The 19205-nt window shown below is 36.6% G+C and overlaps 1 protein-coding gene across 4 annotated transcripts in view; it reads left to right on the top strand.

Moving 5' to 3' along the window:
- Positions 1-19205, top strand: part of SERPINA12 (serpin family A member 12) — a 94325-nt gene that overhangs the window by 57121 nt on the left and 17999 nt on the right. For 2 of the 4 annotated variants that reach the window (XM_074213001.1, XM_074212999.1), the window contains exons 2-3: positions 11144-11809; positions 14912-15182. In XM_074213001.1, coding sequence (XP_074069102.1) covers positions 11161-11809; positions 14912-15182 — 920 coding nt within the window. In that variant the 5' untranslated portion in view covers positions 11144-11160. Of the gene's footprint in view, positions 1-1231; positions 1442-9599; positions 9771-11143; positions 11810-14911; positions 15183-19205 lie in introns of all 4 variants that reach the window. The other 2 variants (XM_074213000.1, XM_074213002.1) reach the window with 2 other exon arrangements.

Here is a 19205-nt window from a genome sequence, read left to right as displayed (position 1 = left end):
ATAATTTGTTATAATAAAATCCTGAGCAGTTTTACCATCCCATGTTAGATATTTAGAGAGTTCGAATTCTTTTGCCTTTTCAGTGGCCTTAAATCTTCTGTTTTCAATCTCTAAATCTTTAATAAACATTAGAAGGTATACATACAGGGTAACCTCTAGAATCTTGAGAGGAGTATCAGTCCCACCTCTCCAGGGACCCAACTTGTCAGGGCCAGTGGGAGAACTGAGCCTGGATGTGTAGATGGGACAATATAAAACTATCTTATCTCCTCCCTTTCACAACCAAACTCATAGGAAAATCTCACAACATTCATTATTTCAACTTGTTCTCTTGTCACCCATTCTTAACTTCTTGCAATGTAGCATCCACCATTCAATTGAAATTAGTTTTTCCAGATTTACCAATATCCTCTAAATGTCAAATCCACTGGTCATTTATCAGTCCTAATTCTTTTTTGGCCTTTCCAAAACACTTGACATTGTTGCCCACTCTATCCTTCTGGATATTCATTTTCTCCCTTCTATGTTTATATGACACTGTTCATTCTTCTATCTCTCTTGCTTCTTCTGAGCCTCCTTTCTGAATCCCTAATCATAGATGTCCTTCAAGGTCCTAGCATGGTCCTCTCTTTTTCTCTCTCTACATTCTCTCCCTTTGTAATCTCATCAGTTTCCACCCAATCATTTTCACTGTGCAGATAGTTATCCCCCAGATCTACAAGTCCATCCTCAGTCTCTCTCTCCTAAGCTCAAATCCAGAGAAAACAACTCCTTTTGAACATTTTGAAATGAATATTCCATAGCCATCTCAAATTAAGTTTCCCCTCTTACTAACCCATCTTAAACACTTGTCTATTTTTTTTGAAGGTACCACTATGCTTCGATAAACTCAGATTCACAACATGTCATCCTTGGTGCTTCACTCTCACTCCCTCCCCCCAATCCCAATATGTGTCTTATTGTCATTTCAACCTCAGTGATACTTCTTTCATCAGTCTCCTTCAGTTTCATGGTCACAAAACTTGCTCAGATTCTCTTCACCCAAGACTCAAAGTCAGATCTCTTGCCTCTGAATACAATCCTATTAGGGTTACAGCAATAGTTTCCTAATTGGTCTCCTTGCCTCATGCTTCTACTCCTCTCTGGGTTTAGTTGTTGTTCAGTAGTGTCTGACTCTTATGATTCCATTTGATATTTTCTTTTATTTTTATTTTTATTTTTTATTTTTTAGGTTTTTTTCCAAGGCAAATGGGCTTAAGTGGCTTGCCCAAGGCCACACAGCTAGGTAATTATTGTCTGAGACCGGATTTGAACCCAGGTAACTCCTGACTCCAAGGCCAGTGCTTTATCCACTATGCCACCTGGCCACCCCTCATTTGATGTTTTCTTGGCAAAGATATTATCAAGATATTGTCACTTCTTTCTCCAGCTCATTTTATAGGTAAGGAAACTGAAGTAAACAAGATTAAGTATTTAGTATTGAAAACTGCTTAGCATTATTTAGTGTTTAATAGTGAAAACCCCCCACAGCTTGGGTCCAAGCAAATTTAATACATGTACTCCCTCTTACATACTCCAAGATCCATCCAAACTGGCCTATTTGTTATTCCTCATACAGAACATTTCATTTAGCAAGTTCAATTTTTGCAAACCATGTTTGTCTCTCATTCATGAAATAAGTTCCTTCTTTACCTCCTTGTCTAAGCTCATTTCTTTTCTTTTGGGGGGAGGGGGAGTTTGCAAAGTAATGGGGTTAAGTGACTTGCCCAAGGTCACACAGCTAGGTAATTAATCTGGAGCCATATTTGAACTCAGATCCTCCTGACTCCAGGTCTGCTGCTTTTTTCCACTGTGTCACCTAGCTGCCCCCTCCCTAGCTCATTTCAAAGATAAGCTCTAGTGCTACCTCCTAGACATGCTCTTTCCTAAGCACTCCTGATTCTTCTAATCTCTCTGATTCTTTCCCTTGAAACATCTCAGATTTACTTTGCATATATTTCATTTTTACTTACATGTATAATCTTGTTTCTCCGAAGAGAAGGGCAAGTACCTTGGGGAAACTTTCATTTTTGTCTTTGTAGATTCAATTACTACCACAGCACCTTGCACACAATGGACATTTAATAAATGCTGGCTGAGTGATAAACTTGAGCTGGAAGGAATCTTCAAGGTCATCTAGTCTAGTAGTGTCAAACTCAAAGATAAATAGGCACCATTAAATCACACACAAGGATCCCAGCAGTCTCATATTAACTTAAAGAAATACATATTAACATTAGTTGTATTTTACTGTATTTACTAAGTGAATAGAGTGGCATGTGTGGAGTCAGAAAGACTCATTTTTATGACTTCAAATCTGGTCTCAGACACTTAGTAGTTGTGTGACCCTGGGCAAGTCACTTGACTCTCTCTCATTCTCCTTATCTGTAAAATGAACTGGAGAAGAAAATGGCAAACCACTTCAATATCTTTGCCAAGAATACCTCAAATGGGATAATGGCAAATCAGACAACAGCTGAATAGCAACAATATGTTCTACTGTACTTTTATTTACTTTCTTAAATATTTCCCAATTGCATGTTTTAATCTGGTTGGGGCACTGGAGAGAATTGAATGTTGCTGCTGGTTAAGCATTTGTCACCTATGAGCTAGTCTGAATCCCTCATTTTAATTATGAGGAAACTGAGGAAGACAGGATTTAAGTGACTTGCCCTAAGCCACATAAGTAATAAGTAAAAGAGAGAGGATTTCAGTTTTGGTCTTCTGACTCCAAAGTCAGTGCTCTCCTCACTGTACCTTGCTTCTCGCAAAATATATATAAATTATTGTGAAAATAATTATAAAATGATTAACGTCTAGAAGAGGCCAAACAGAACAGTTAAAGAGATTCAAGGGGGAAGGTATGATATCCTGATGGGGCAATCAGGAAAGGGCTATTAATAAATTCTTTGAAAGAAAGGCCCATGTTTATTTCTTCTTTGTATCTGGCTCATCCCTGGCATAGTAAATATGAATTAAATACAGGTAAACTCAAAGAGGAAAAGAATCAGGTATGAAACTCTGTCACACAAATAATTCAATAATGATAATAATAATAATAATAATAATAATCTATAGGGCTCAGTGAATTTACATGGTGGACCTGGAGTTAGGAAAACATAAATTCAAATCCCACTCAGATTCTTGCTAACTGTGTAATTCTAAGCTAGATACTTAAAGTCTATCTCTATTTACAGTCTGCAAAATGGGAATAATAATAACAACCAGAATATTTAAGGATCAAATCAGATAGGTTTTGTAAAGTTTTTTGCAAACCTTTAAATTATATTTAATTATTATTATTATTATTACTGATAGTAATATTATTAAACAGTCTATAAAAATAATCAAGAGGGGCAGAACCAAGATGGGGGCATGAAGGAAGGAATTTCCAGAAACTCATTCCCCAAAAAACTCTAAATGCCATCAAATTATGACTCTAGCCAAAATCCAGAGGGGAAGAGCCCACAGAAACATTGAGTGATACAATTTCCCAATCCAAGACAATTTAGATCTCCAGGACAGGTCTTTTCCACTGGGAAGAGGGTTGGAAAAAGTCACAGAACAGCCAAAGCCAGAGTGCAGCACAGCATGGCTGGACACCTGGTTCTGTGGCAGAGGGGGCAACTTAATCATCAGGAATAGCTGGAAGGGATAGTGAGAGAACTGTGCTGCACCAGTGCAGGGCCTCAGAGGGCCTTGCAGTAAGAACCTGCAGTGGGAGTCGGCAGAGCCACCCAGTACTTCCAGAGTTCTCAGCCCATAGACAGTAAGGGAGTTGGAGGAGACTGCAGAAATCTCTCTTTTCTCCCTGGAGCAGGACTCAGATGTTTGGTCACACTTAGATCCAGGTTGTATTTTGGGCTTCCACACTACCATAGCCAAGCAGGGACCTTCCTCACAGGTCCAGGGCAGAGAGGAGGGCCTAAAACCACTCATAAGACATTGGAGGAATTAAGATCTCTGTGGATTGCCCCCAAAATCCCCCAAAGTCTTGGAAGTGTGATAAATCAATCATAGGCTGAGGAAATGAGCAAACAACAAAAAAGAAGAATCTGACAATAGAAAATTACTTTGGTCCCGTGGAGGACCAAAATAGATACTCAGATGATGACAAAATCGAAGCTTCTGTATCCAAAACCTCCAAAAGAAATAGAAAATGGGCTCAGACTATGGATGACCTCAAAAAAGACTTTGAAAAGCAATTCAGAGAGGTGGAGGAAAAATTGGGAGGAGAAATGAGAGCAATGCAGAAAAATCATGAAAGCCAAATCAACAGCTTGGTGAAAGAAATACAAAAAAATACCGAGGAAAATAATATGTTAAAAACCAGTTTAAGTCTAATGGAAAAAGCAGAACAAAAGGAAAATGAGGAGAAGAATGCCTTAAAAAGCAGAATTGGCCAGATGGAAAAGGAGATACAAAAACTCACTGAAGAAAATAACTCCTTCAAATGTAGAATGGAACTAAAGGAAATGGATGACTTTGTGACAACCCTGGAAGAAATAAAACTGTACCAAAAAAAATTTAGAAGAAATTGTGAAATATCTCATAGGAAAAACAACTGACCTTGAAAACAGATCCAGAAGAGATAATTAAAAAATTATTGGGCTACCTGAAAGTCATGACCAGGAAAATAACATAGACTTCATTTTTCAAGAAATAATACAACAGAATTTCCCTGAGATCCTAGAAGTGGAGGGTAAAAATAGAAATTGAGGGAATTCACCAATCACCTCCTGGAAAGAGATCCCAAAAGAAAAACTTACAGTAATATTATAGTCCAACTCCAGAATTCCCAAGTAAAAGAGAAAATACTGAAACCTAACAGAAATAAGCAATTCAACTACCATGGGTCTATAGTCAGGATCTGGCAGCATCTACATTGAAGGCTCATAAGGCTTGGATTATGATATTCCAGGAGGCAAAAAGTCTTGGTTTACATCTGAGAATCAACTACCCAACAAAACTGAACATCATCTTTCAGGGGTAAAGATGGAATTTCAATGAAATAGGGGACTTTCAAACTTTCCTAATGAAACAACCAGAGCTGAACAGAAAGTTTGATCTCCAAGTACAGGACTCAGGTGAACCATAGAGAGGGTGGATGAAAACGACTAACTATGAGGAACTTAATGATGTTGAACTGTTTGTATTCTTGCATGGGAAAAAGATACTGATAACTCATATGAACTTTCTCATTCATAAAAGCAGTTAGAAGGAGCATGTATAGACAAGCACAGGAAGGAGCTGAATATGATAGAGTATAATACCTTGAAAAGATGGAGTCAATGGGTGATAAAGGAAAGTGCTGGGAGAAAGGGAAAGGAGAGGAAGAAGGGGATAAGATATTTCACATAGGAGTCAAGAAGAAGCTTTTATAATGTAGTAGAATGGGGGAAAGTGAGGGGGAATGAGTGAGCCTTCATTCTCATAAGAAATGGCTCAGAGAGGAAAAGACATATGCACTTATTAGGGTATAGAAATCTATCTTAACCTAGAGAAAAATGAGACAAAAAGGATGGGATAAGGGGGCATGTGAGAAGGAAGGGGGAGAATAGGTGATAGAAGAGAATGAAAATCATGGGAGAGGGTACTCAGATACCACACACTTCTGAGCAGGGACAAGGTGAAAGGAGAGAGAGAGACTAGAAAAAATGAGAGTGAGAAGAAATAGAGTGGAGGGAAATACAGTTAGTAATAACAACTGTGAGAAAAATATTGAAGTAACTTCTTTGGTGAACTTCTGATAAAGAAAGCAACTCACCCCAGAGATAGAGCCATTGAAATCTCAACACACAGACTGAAGTACATTTTTTCCCTCTCTCACTATTCTTAAGGTTTCTCATCCTTTTTGGGGGGGAGGGGGGTTATGATTACTCTCACAAGATTATTGTAATAATATAAAAACAGATGAGAGTGCAACTATGATAAAATTTAAAAAAAAATAATCAAGAGCAAAGGAAAAAAATTCACTTCTGATTCCAAAATAAGTGACAATCTTCTAGGTTAATCCTTTGGATCATTCTTTTTCCAGATCTTGTGATAGACTTCTAGCTCTCTCAATCATTAACTATAGATATCTGGGGGCAGTTCTCTTAATCTAGTTGTATCTCAGTTATCTAATAAATAAAACCAAAATGAAATGTTCTTTCTTACTGGAAGATTTTTCCACAGGTTTAATCCCTGACTTTTGCTCATTTGGCAAGATGCACTGTTAGACAGGGCTAACCGCTGAAATAAGCACCTTGACTAATTACTTCTTTTTGTCCTGTTTCTGGTATTATATAAGTTTATTTGCTAATTCCCACTTTTTTATTTTTCCCATTGCTTCCTTTCTTTGAAGTATAAAGGATTATAAAGAGAAGCTATGTTGCTTTGTATCCTTAAATTCTAACTGAGCAATCTCTACATAATGGAAGCTAAATAAATGTTTATAAAATTGAAACATTATATAAATTGGGATTATTAATTTTCTGTGTTCTTGGGACTTTACTTCCCTAGGGTTTCAGGTATTAAAAAGCTCATTCAACCAAAGATCCTCAGATCCCACTCTTCACTTTCCAATAAAACTAGCTACCCATCAATAAGATTTATTTGAGCACCTACTGAAACAATTATAAATTGTTATATTCATATAATATTTATGATTATAAACTACTTTGCATCTATATAATAAATCATAATATTTAGAAGGAGAAAAGAATATAACCCAGGACACTCTCCATGACCCAACAAAAGATGACTTTGATCATTTCAACAAAGTGTCAGTGAGTTAATCCATACCTTCTCTTGAAAAATGCACTCTATAATCAAAATCCTTTGAACTTCTTCATTTAATCCGAATTGATGCTTCACCTATCTAGGAAGTAAAATAAGAAACTGTCTCACATAATCAAAAAAAACGAATATTACTTTAATCTTATTATGTGGACCTGGCTCTCCTAATAATCATTCTCATTTATTTACTTATTTATTTTTAGTTTTTGCAAGGCAATGGGGTCAAGTGGCTTGCCCAAGGCCACACAGCTAGGTAATTATTAAGTGTCTGAGGCTGGATTTGAACTCAGGTACTCCTGACTCCAGTGCCGGTACTCTATTCACTACACCACCTAGCTGCCCCCTCATTTAATCTTAATAGCAGTCCATTGAGGTAGGCAGAAGAAATGTAGCATGATTAAGCTCCAATTTCATTGGACAGATTATTATTATTATTATCTTTATTATTTTAAAACTACATGTACAGATATTTGCATTTTATTAATTTTATATGAAGGACAGGTAGGTGATATAGTGGAGAGAGTACTGGTCCTAGAGTCAGAAAAACCCATCTTTCCAAGTTGAAATTTGACCTCAAACACTTATTAGCTATGTGATCCTTGGCAAGTCATCAACCCTTGTTTTCTTCAGTTTCCTCATCTGTAAAATGGTCTGGAGAAAGAAATGGCAAAGCATTCTTATATCTTTGCTAAGAAAACCCAAACAAAGTTACAAAGAATCAGATATGACTGAAATGACTGAACTCCAAATTTCATACATTTTTCTAGAGCATTTTACCTAGATCATTCCTCTGTCTCTATCATGCCCACTTTATTTTAAATTTGCTCATATGTTGTCTTAGTTTTGGAGATCTACTCCCAAAGAAGTCAAAATTCTTTGGTGGTCATATGATATACTATAAAGAGCACTAGATTTGGGGTCAGAAAATCCAGCTTTACATCCAGGTTCAGCCAACAATCTGTCCAGCCTTAGGCAAGTCACTCTCATTCTCCTCATCTGTAAAATGAAGGGTTGATTTCAGACAAATGGAATGGTTTCACAAATAACTGGAAAGACTTGTATAAACTGATACAGAATGAAATAAGTAGAATAGGACAACAATTTATAAAATAATAGCAATATTGTAAAGGCAAAAAACTTCAAAAAACAGGAACTCTAGCCATAACAATGATATCAAATAAATAAATTTTATATAATTATGTGATGTGACTGGAAAGACTTGTATAAACTGATACAAAATGAAATAAGTAGGACAACAATTTATAAAATAATAGCAATATTATAAAGGCAAAAATCTTCAAAAAACAGGAACTCTGGTCACAACAATATCAAATAAATAAATTTTATATAATTATATGATGTGACTGTGTGTTGTATATTACAAACAAGATATATGTATGTACTATATTTCCCTATGTATAAGACACACCCTTTTTTCAAAAAATTTGGGATCTAAAACCAAGTTGCATCTTATACAGTGGTTTTAGATTCTTTTACTTGAATTTTCCACTTTTTCATGCTTGTTGCCTTTGTCCTCATTGTTTCACATTTGTTACTGGAATATTAGGTTACATTTTGCCACGTTCTGCCCAGAAATGACTCAGAAAAGATTTTTGTACAATGCTGAATTTAAGTTCAAAGTGATCCAGTTTGCAAAACTGAATGGAAATCATGCTGCTGAATGTCAGTCTGTTCCTCCTCCAACTGGGAAAACAATCCAAGACTGACTACAGAAATAAGGAATCCTACTGAAAACACCCCAGCAGAAGAAGGCCATGAGAGGCAAGGCAGCCAAATGGACTGAATTAGAGAACTAAAGAGGTGGATTGAAGAGCAAAGGGCAATGGGAATTCCTGTGTCCACAAAGATGGTTCTGCAGGAGGCCAGAAGAATTGCTAATGAAAAAGAAGTGACTGATTTCAAAGGGCACAACTGGTGCTTCAGATTAATGAAACAGAATGGACTAAGTGTGGATCCATGCATCAGACTTACCCAAAAGATGCCTGAAAGCTATGAGCAGGAGGGCCTTGAATTTCATAATTTCTTTTCTGAGCCATTTCTGGGTAGAACATGGCAAAAACATAACCTAATATACTGATAACAAATGCAAAATGATGAGCACAAAGACAAGAAGCATGAGAAAGCAGAAATTGCAAGTAAAAGAAAACTTGAGTTCAATAACTTTATGTAATACATTTTTTTTCAAATTTCAGGCTCCCAAATTAAAGTGTATCTTATATATGGGGTAATACAGTATGTATGTCTCAATCTGTACCCCTCTGTTAGGAATGGAGGATTGTGGTTGGTCATTTTGTTGATCAGAGTTTCTAAGTCTTTCAAAGCTGTTTGTCTTTACAATATCATTGTGATTTTATAAATTATTCTCCTTGTTCTGTCTACTTCATTCTTAATAAATTCATTTATAATTTGAATATATGTGCATAAATTCATAAAGTGCATAAATATGTGCATAAATGTACAACATTGTGTGTGTATATATATGTACATATATATTATATATTTGAAATGCAATGTGGGAATTTGTTTTGATTAATTGGATGTTTTTAATAGATTTTATTTTTCTTGCTTTCTTAAAAGGAGGGGAGAGGATAAGGGAGAGAATCTAGATTTGAAAACAAAATAAAATTTAATCAGAAAATATATGAAATAAAATGAATAATTTGGATTATGTTGTCTCTACCAACTGTAAATCTCTGATCTTATGACAATATCATTTCTAATTCTGAATCAACAATGCCTACTGCTTTCTGTTATATCAGGCTGCCTCTAGGAGATTCACTGACCAGGATTCTAAGACAAATTTGAATGAGTTCAGCGAGTGTCACTGAAAATCTCCAGTTATTATGCCCAAAGGGCAAGAAAAATTTGCATACCCTTTGATCCAGCAATACCACTACTGAGTCTATACCCTGAAGAGATGGTGAAAAAGGGTAAAAATATCACTTGTACAAAAATATTCATAGCAGCCCTGTTTGTGGTGGCAAAGAATTGGAAATCAAGTAAATGTCCTTCAATTGGGGAATGGCTTAACAAACTGTGGTATGTGTATGTCATGGAACATTATTGTTCTATTAGAAACCAGGAGGGATGGGAATTCAGGGAAACCTGGAGCGATTTGCATGAACTGATGCTGAGTGAGATGAGCAGAAACAGAAAAACACTGTACATCCTAACAGTAACATGGGGCGATGATCAACCTTGATGGACTTGCTCATTCTATCAATGCAACAATCAGGGACAATTTGGGGCTGTCTGCAAGGAGAATACCATCTATAGCCAGAGAAAGAACTGTGGAGTTTGAACAAAGACCTAGGGCTATTAACTTTAATTTAGGAGGAAAAAAAACTGATTATCTTATTGTCTCATCTTGCTACGTCTTATACTTTATGTTTCTCCTTTAAGGATATGATTTCTCCCTCATCACATTCAATTTGGAACAATGTATACCATGGAAACAATGTAAAGACTGGCAAATTGCCTTCTGTGGGGCATGGGGGGAGGGAAGTAAGATTAGGGGAAAAATTGTAAAACTCAAAATAAATAAAATCTTTTTTAAAAAAAGAAATAAAATCTCCAGTTATAGTGCAGTGAGAACAAACTAACTTTATACTGATCCTGAGATTCTAATGAATTCCTCCACTTGAAGAAGATGATGAGACAGCAAGAGAGTGAGTCTTGACTCTACTTCTTACTCATAGTGGGATTTTGGGCAAGTCAATTAAACTCTCTGGACCTTCATGTCCTCTTCTACAAAATAAGGACATTAAACTTCCAGGCTTCTTAACTAAAGGATAGGGAACATTAAAAAAAAAATTATATAAAGGTAACTAGATGCCACATGAATTGAGTATCAGTTCTAGGGTCAGAAAGAACAGAATTCAAATACCTGCTTAAAAACTTCATAATTGTTTGACCCTAGATGAAACACTTAACTTCTATTTGCCTCAGTTTCCTCATCTTTAAAATACAGATCATAACAGTCTCTACTCCTCCAGGGTTGTTATGAGGATCAAATGAGATAATAATTATAAAGCACTTACAGAGTACCTAGCACATCATAATTACTATATATTATCTGTTATTATGAAAATGATAACTATATTTCAATAAAATAAGTTTCCTTTGTAATCTTATGATTTCATTTTAAGTTTTTAAAAATATTATTCTGAAAAGGTGTCATAGATTTCACTAGAATGCCAAAGGGATTTATGGTCTAGATGGTCTCTCAGATCTCTTCCAGCAATCAAACATTTGGATTCAATGAATTATCTCCCTTGCTAATTTTTAATCTGTTTTTCAACAGAGTAATTCTCATTGACCATGAAAACAATTCTCATTCTGGATTTGCTCTTTGCTGGATGTTTTTTAGCCATAAATGGTCTTCAGCAGCAGATGTCCCCTGCCAAAAATCATCAGGGTACACACCAGGTCAGACACCCCGTTCAGGAATCAGAGGAAAAAAGAGCTGGAAACCAAGTCGTCAGCAAAAACACTGAGTTTGCATATAAGATGTACCAAGCTTTGGCCCAGAAAAACAAAGATGAGAACCTCTTCTTCTCTCCTCTAGGCATTTCCGCTAGCTTCTCTATGTTGACTCTGGGGGCAAAAAATTACACTCTGTCTCAGCTAAGTGAAAGTCTCAACTTAAGGGAAATGCCCACGAAAACTATTCATAAAGGTTTTCATTACATCATTCACAATCTCAACCAACCTGACAGAGATCTGCAGCTTCATTTAGACAATGTTCTGTTCATTGAAGATGATTTGAAAGTCCAGAAAAAGTTTCTGGATGATATCAAGAATATTTATGAAGCAGAAGCCTTTCCTATGAACTTCAATGACCCTAAGAAAGCTATTAAACAAATCAATAATTATATCAGTCAAGAAACTCATGGGAAAATTAATAACTTGATAAAGAGTCTGGATCAGGGGACCATGATACTTATGATTAATCATATTTATTTTCAAGGTAAGTCCTCATATAAAGACATTTATATTAGGCTATAGAGTATAAAGATGCTATGCTCACAATGTTTATTAGAGCCTTATCAAAATTCCGAAGATAGGTTTTATTTGGTGTCACTGTTCCCCTTTAACTATGAGGAAACAGATTGACACATGAGATAGATTAGAGGCAGAAGATGACATGGTAAACAGAGCACTGGGTCTGAAAATAGGATGATCAAAGTTCAAAATGCAACCTCAGACATTTATTATTATTATGTGACACTGAGCAAGTCATTTAACTTTTGTCTGCCTCAGTTTCCTCAACTGTAAAAGGGAAATATAAAGGCATTTACATCCCAAGAGCAAATGAGGTAATAGTTATAAAGTGTTCAGCAAAGCACTTATTTCCTTCCATTCCATGCGATGACTTGTCCAAGTTTGTCCTGTCTCTAGTCTTAGGAATATTTCCATAAACACAGTCACTTCTAATCAAATACTTAGTCATACAACATCTGATAAATTCTCCAAACCTGAAAGCATTAGGACTAAAAAAGTTTAACTAGTTCGATTCAAATACTTAGGAATACTATATTGTATTTTTTGTTTGTTGGGTTGGTTTTTATTATAGCACTCATGTAAATCAAATGTCAAACAGATGTTGAACTAAATGAGAAAGACATGATATATTGGAAGGAATGCTAGATTTGGAGTTCAGAAGATATGCCTCCTGGATCTTCCTGCCTGTAAGAACTTGGTCAAGCTATTTAACCCCTTAGTATTCTTATCTAGAAAATGGGGGGGGGGGCATGATCTAGATGACCTCTAAGATTCCTTCCTCATTTATTCCCCTATGATTCTTTGTTATTTAACATTTCTTCCAACTTTACAACTCATAGCCTAGATAGCCCTGTCACCATTTTTTCTGCTTTGGACATCATCTGACCTTTCCTTCTCATTTTATTAATGAGAAACATGAGGTCCTTTCTAACTTTTGAGTCTATGAAGGGCCTCAAAGTTATGCCATGTTAGGGAACACTAGTGTCTAGCCTTGAGAAGAAAAACTTTCATGAAGACATGAAGGCTATATTTAAATATTCACAAAATTGCTATGACCAAGAGTAATTTACATTTCTTGTGATTTGCCCTAGAAAGTAGCACTAGGAGTAAAAGAGATAGAAATAGATATCTGGACTTAATAGAAAGAAACTTTCCTTATAATTAAGATTATTCAAAAAGGACTTAAAAAACAGTGAGCTCCTTGTCCCTGGAGAACTTCAAGTAGAAGATGCTGATGGATGACAATTTGTTGAGGATATCATCCAGAGGATGATCTTGAGTATTGCTTTCAACTCTGACAGTCAGTCCTTTTCCAATTCTATTGCAATGATAGTGAAATTACCTACATTAGTAGATTAATAGTAGATTTAAGCCAGGCCTGCTGCCTTAAATTTTCAAATCAGCCTTTCTAGAAAATGAAATAGAAAAGAAAATTCAAAACTAAGTTAAAAATAAATTAAAAAGTGGAAGGAAAAAGAGAAGAGGAAGCAGTTATAGAATTGATCCCTATAGTTAATCCAACTTAATACTACTCTAATTCAGCCCCATCTTCCCCACAATAATCAAAATATAGTAGAAAAATGCATGAGGTCCTATTGACCAGCCTAGGGGATTCACATACATCTACCTCTCTGCTTCTTTCATGGGTCCAGGATAAAGGAATTTGAAAAAATATACAGTATGACTATAGGATTAGAAACATTTTAAAAGTTACATACCAAAGATATTTCTCTTCTGAAGTGACTAAAAATCAGTCATGAAATGAGAGTTTGTCAGCTTTCCATAGGATATAAATATAGGATCTTCCAATGATTATTTTCCAGTCTACTTTTCAGCTTTCTCTCTCTCTCTCCCTCCCTCTACCCCTCCTTCATTCTCACTTTTTTCTCTCCTCTTTCTCTTTTCTCTCTCCCCTCTTTCTCCTCTTTCCTTCCCTCTTTTTCTCTCTTCTTTCCTTTCCTTTCCTCACTTCTCCCTTCTTCCTTCCTTTTATTCCACCTCTCTTTTTTCTCTTTCCCCTCTCTTTCCCTCTCCCTTTTCCTATTTCCTGCCTCCCATCTCTTTTCCTCCTCTGTTTCTATGACAATGTTTCATTCTGTGTTTCTCTATCTGTATCTCTCGTTCTCTTCTTCCCTCCCTCCATTTCTCTCTCCCTGCCACCCTCCCTGCCACCCTCCCTCCCCCTTTCCTCCCATTCTCCCTCCTTCTCTCTCATTCACTTTTCTTTCCTTCAGATTGCAGGAAGTGTTTTATGTGTATTTGTGTGTGTGTGTGTGTGTGTGTGTGTGTGTGTGTGTTTGTGTTTGTGTTTATGACAGACAGACAGACAGGAACAGAGATAGACCAAGACAGAACCACAGAAACAGACAGGACAGAGACAAAGAGATAAAGAGACATCTAAACAGAGAGAGGCAGAGACAAAATGACAACAGAGACGGGCAAAAACAGAAAGAAAATCCAACATGTAATAGAGAGAGAGAGAGAGAGAGAGAGAGAATTTGTATGTGAATTATAGTCCCTTAACAGGTACCTCTAATCCTATGATTCCCTCAGATGTCTCAGTGAGGAGAGTGTCCCTGGGATCTCTAAAGCTATACCAGTGTTCTGCGACTTCTGACAAATTCTTCTAATTTCAAAAGGCTTTGAGTACCGGCCCAGAAATAAAGTGTGAATTTGTCATCTGAGAAGTAACCTAGCTAAATGTAGAGAGTTATCATGATAAATTTCAATACCAGATGATTAATTCTCTGATCAGAACAACTCAGGAGATCATCTACTAAGAAATTCAGGGGCTATAAATTGCCTTTGTGTAAAAAGGAATATCATTTAAGAAATAAAGAACGTCAAAAGTATTGAAGGCTTGTGACTATACTAGGCCATCTTTCACATTCCCCTAATGTACTCTACCTCCAACAAATTCCCAATTCTAATGAGTTTTGCTGGGATTTAGAATTTATTCTTCCCTTCCCTTCAGATCTGTGGATCTTGCGACTAAAATTTCATCATGCACATTAAGCTCTGCTTTCCTAGAATTATCTATAATTTTTTTCTATTTTCACTCCATAAGCTGAATGGGAAAAGAATTTTAACCCAAAGGACACAAAAGAAGATGAGTTCTTTCTGATTAATGGGAAGACAGTGAAAGTGCCAATGATGTACCGAGGTGGCAAGTACAAAATTGGTTATGATGAGCAGCTCTCCTGTACAGTTATAGAAATACCTTTTAAGGGAAATGTCATAGCACTTTTCATGCTCCCAGACAAAGGGAAACTGAAGAAAATGGAAGAAGGGCTCAATAAGAACAAGCTGATCCAACTGAGGAAATCATTAAACTGCAGGTAATAAAACTTTTGGGGTACATTGCTCATCATTGGTTCAAATTTCCACTCTAAATATTGTATGGTATGACCTTTAGAATCATGAAACTTGGGACAGAAAGTCAATCAATCAATATTTATTAAGTATCTCCTATGTTCCAGGTACTCTGCTAAGTATGGGGGATGCAAAAGAAGCAAAAGATAGTCCCTGCCCTCAAGGAACTTACAGTCTATTAATGTGTAGGATCATTTAATCCAAGTCCCTCCCTTACAGCACAGAAAACTGAGCTCAGAGAGAAGTGATTTGTCCATGGATCCATAAGTGGGAAATAGCAGTGGTAGGATTCAAAAACCATATAAAATCATATCTAATTTAATTTCAAAAGTATTAAGTACCAGCTTCATGGGACAGACAGATAGTATAGTGACTAGAGTTTAGGGCCTGGAATCAAGAAGACTCATCTTCATCATGAGTTCAAATTTGGCCTCAGTTACATACTAGCTGTGTGACCCTGGGCAAATCACTTAACCCTGTTTGCCTTAGTTTTCTCATGTGACAGAGTTTCTGGATAATCAATGATTTATTAATTAGGCTAACAAATAATCAGTGGTCAGTGGTCTCTTGGTAACCAAAGACATGGAGATAATTGAATATTTTAATACCTTGGGGAATAAAAGGTATCCCTGACAGGTGAAAATCAACCCTAATCAGTGCACATTTAATGAAGGGGACATATTAAAATAGACATATAGACATGTTAATGGGAAGGTGGGCTAAATATAGACATAAAGACATATTGATGGGAAGGTTGCCTTAAAGTTTTCAGCTCCTACTGAGAACATGACTTGATCATGAGACTCAACTGCCTCCAGAAATCTGGACAAGGGAATCCATCTTTATCCATTGTAGTTAGTTTTCTCCTTCACAACCTGAGCCAATCTAAATTCTAATGGAGGGTTGCAATTATATGGGTCTATTTCCTAAGGGCAAGAATTCACCTAGATTAGATTCTGTTTGCAAAATCTTCTAGTTGGGTGGAGTCTTTCCCTATTCTTGAAGCATGTATTCAGAGAACTTGGGCAATCTCATCTACCAGCAATGTTCTTCAGAGATTGACTGACTGATAGACAGGGACTGGTCCTGAATGAGAAAATAGGAAGAAAAAAATTTCAATCCTAATTTGATAATTGGTTATTAATATAATGGAAAAATAATTATCTCTCTCACTCATCTGTAAAATGAACTGGAGAAGGAAATGACAACCACTCCAGTATCTTTATCCAAAAACCCCAAAAGGGTTCAAAAAGAGTTGAACACAACTGAAAAGGACTGAACACGAATAACACATGTAATCCTCTAGGAACTTTTATTTAACCAACCTATGATTTTATTGGCATAGAAGGCCCAACATATAGTCTGAAGGATCAAGGGACTTATCCAGAGTCACTTAGCCTATATGTATCAGATGTGAGACTCAAAGCCAGGTCTTCCTGATGCCAAGGCCAGCTCTCTATCCACTATGCCACATTGCCTCTCTAGACACTGAGGATAAAAAGAAGAAGAAGAAAGAAGCAGTCAATTCTAATCTTTCCACTGTCCTGCATTGCCTTTTCCAGTATCAACAGTATCCAGGTGAGGTGGGGGATGGTAATCCTCTTTAGTAGGTCATAACTTCTACTTTGAGAATTCTGATTTTGTTCATATGAAATAGTAGATAATCTCCATGGTTCTTCATCCTGTCTCTGTCACTGGGCCTAAGTCATCATTCAACTGGTGCTTAATGAACCCTTGCTAAAATGCAGCAAGGAAGACAGGATCCCACAGGTTCCTAATGTGCCCTGAATGACTTCTTATCAAGTTAAGCAGAGAAGACAAAGACATATGAAAAGTCTCACAAGGCAAAAGTTAAATGATTATACAAGACAACATTCTAAAAAATAGTAGAGGCAGAATAAGAGGAGAATCAAATAAATAATTCAGGCAAAGAAATTAATAAGTGTCCAAAATGACAGCTCATTCCTTATATCCTCTACCCTAGTGGGAAAAGATGTAATCAGTCATATTTACTACATTTTAGGAAAAATAATTCTAAATTGTCTCAAGCAAATGTAATGTTCAATGTCAGTCATGTCTGACTCTGTGACCTCATTTGGAGTTTTCTTGGCAAAGAAAGATACAGGAGTGGTTTGCCATTTTCTTCTCCAGTTCATTTTACAGATGAGAAAACTAAGGCAAACAGGGTTAAGTGACTTGCCCGGGGTCACAGCTGGTGAGGCCAAATTTAAACTCAAGAATATACATTTCTGACTCCAGTCCTGTCATTCTATCCACTGTGCCATGTATCTCTGTATAAAATTTATTGTTATTGCCATGTGATCAAACTTGCAGACTACCATTAATGTTGGGAAGGAGGGAATAAAAAGAGATGAAAGAGAAAAAGAAAAAAAATTTTCTTCCTTCAATTGCCAAAAATCCAAGGGAGAAAAAAATTCCCTCAAAGAAAACTAGCTACTTCTCTTTACTTCCTCTTACAACTCACTGATTAAGGCACTCCTCCTGACTCTTTGACCATTCATCATGCACATAACCCCTTAGTTATGAGGATTGATCAATAAGGAACTGCTGTGTCATCTCAACAAAGGAAAATTTTCACTCAGCAAAAGAACTAAATCACATGTCCATTCAGAGATTACCCCATTACATTTCTATTGCCATTTTTGTAGACATTGCAGTTTCCCCCATTTTTCTGCTTAACTTCATTTTGCAGCAGTTCATTTAAGTCTTTCCAAACTTCTCTGAATTCTTTATATATTTCCCACATCTCTAAAGCACTTTCCCCATAGCTCTGTGAAATGATCAATAAAAAATATCTGTCTCTGTCTCTCTCTCTCTCTCCCTTCCTCCTCCTCCTCCTCCTCCTCCTTCTTCCTTCTTCTTCTTCATCTTCTTCTTCATCATCATCTTCTTCTTCTTCTTCTTCTTCTTCTTCTTCTTCTTCTTCTTCTTCTTCTTCTCTCTCTCTCTCTCTCTCTCTCTCTCTCTCTCTCTCTCTCTCTCTCTCCCCTCTGGTTCTCTCTTTCTCTGGCTTTCTCTCTCTCTCTCTCTCTCTCTCTCTCTCTCTCTCTCTCTCTCTCTCTCTCTCTCTGGCTTTCCCTCCCCTCTCTTTCAACTTGCTGAGGATCATGGTTACACAGTCAGAATTCAGCAGATACAGGACTTAAAACCACATCTTCCTGATCCTCAGTCTAGCTCTCTATCCAATGCAGACACTGGCTCTTTGTATGCCTGTTTCACAGAGCTGGGAAACCAAGGGTCAGAAAGAGACTTGCCCAGGGATTACTCAAGTCTCTTCTGATCAAAACTCAAAGTCTCATTCTCTTATACCACACCACTTCTTGCTTTGGATCAGACAATGATATAACACAAAATGTCAGACTTGGAAGATAACTTAGACCAAATGAGCAGATGATTATCTATTCCAGTGGTGAGGAACTCAAATAGAAGCAAATCCCTGAAGTCTGCAAATTGACTTAGAAAACCATAAATTAACATTATCTAGTTGGATTATGTATTTTTAACTTTTGCTAAAATTCTCAGCTACATTTTAATTTGGTTCTAGTGCACTTGAAAGTTTTTGTGATCTGCATGCTACCTGCTAATTTTCTGCCTTCCTATTTTTTTCAAAGGGGAAAACTAAGACCCAGTGAGAGGAAATGAAATTATGTGCACATGATTACAACACATAATTAGTCAAAAAGCAGAGTCAAGAACAGAACCCAGATAAGCTAACTAGCAAACCAATACTCCTGACTCTGGGTCATGTTATGATGCTAGAAAGGAATTACACACAGGTACTTGTGCCCAGATGTTCCTTGATGCTGGGTCAGTTCTACCCACCCAGTTCTACCCATATGTGAAAGGGCATCTGATATCTATAGTTAGTGTAAAATCTTCATCTGGTGAGTAAAAAAATTTCCTAACTGTTGCAGATGTTCTCAGATAAAATCATAATTATATGAAAAATATGTAATACACCCAAAGGA

This window comes from Macrotis lagotis, chromosome 1 (assembly GCF_037893015.1).
Source record: "Macrotis lagotis isolate mMagLag1 chromosome 1, bilby.v1.9.chrom.fasta, whole genome shotgun sequence".
Classification (NCBI taxonomy): domain Eukaryota; kingdom Metazoa; phylum Chordata; class Mammalia; order Peramelemorphia; family Peramelidae; genus Macrotis; species Macrotis lagotis.
The sequence above is the reverse complement of the archived record's forward strand: the minus strand, read 5'-3'. Positions and strand labels throughout refer to the sequence as shown.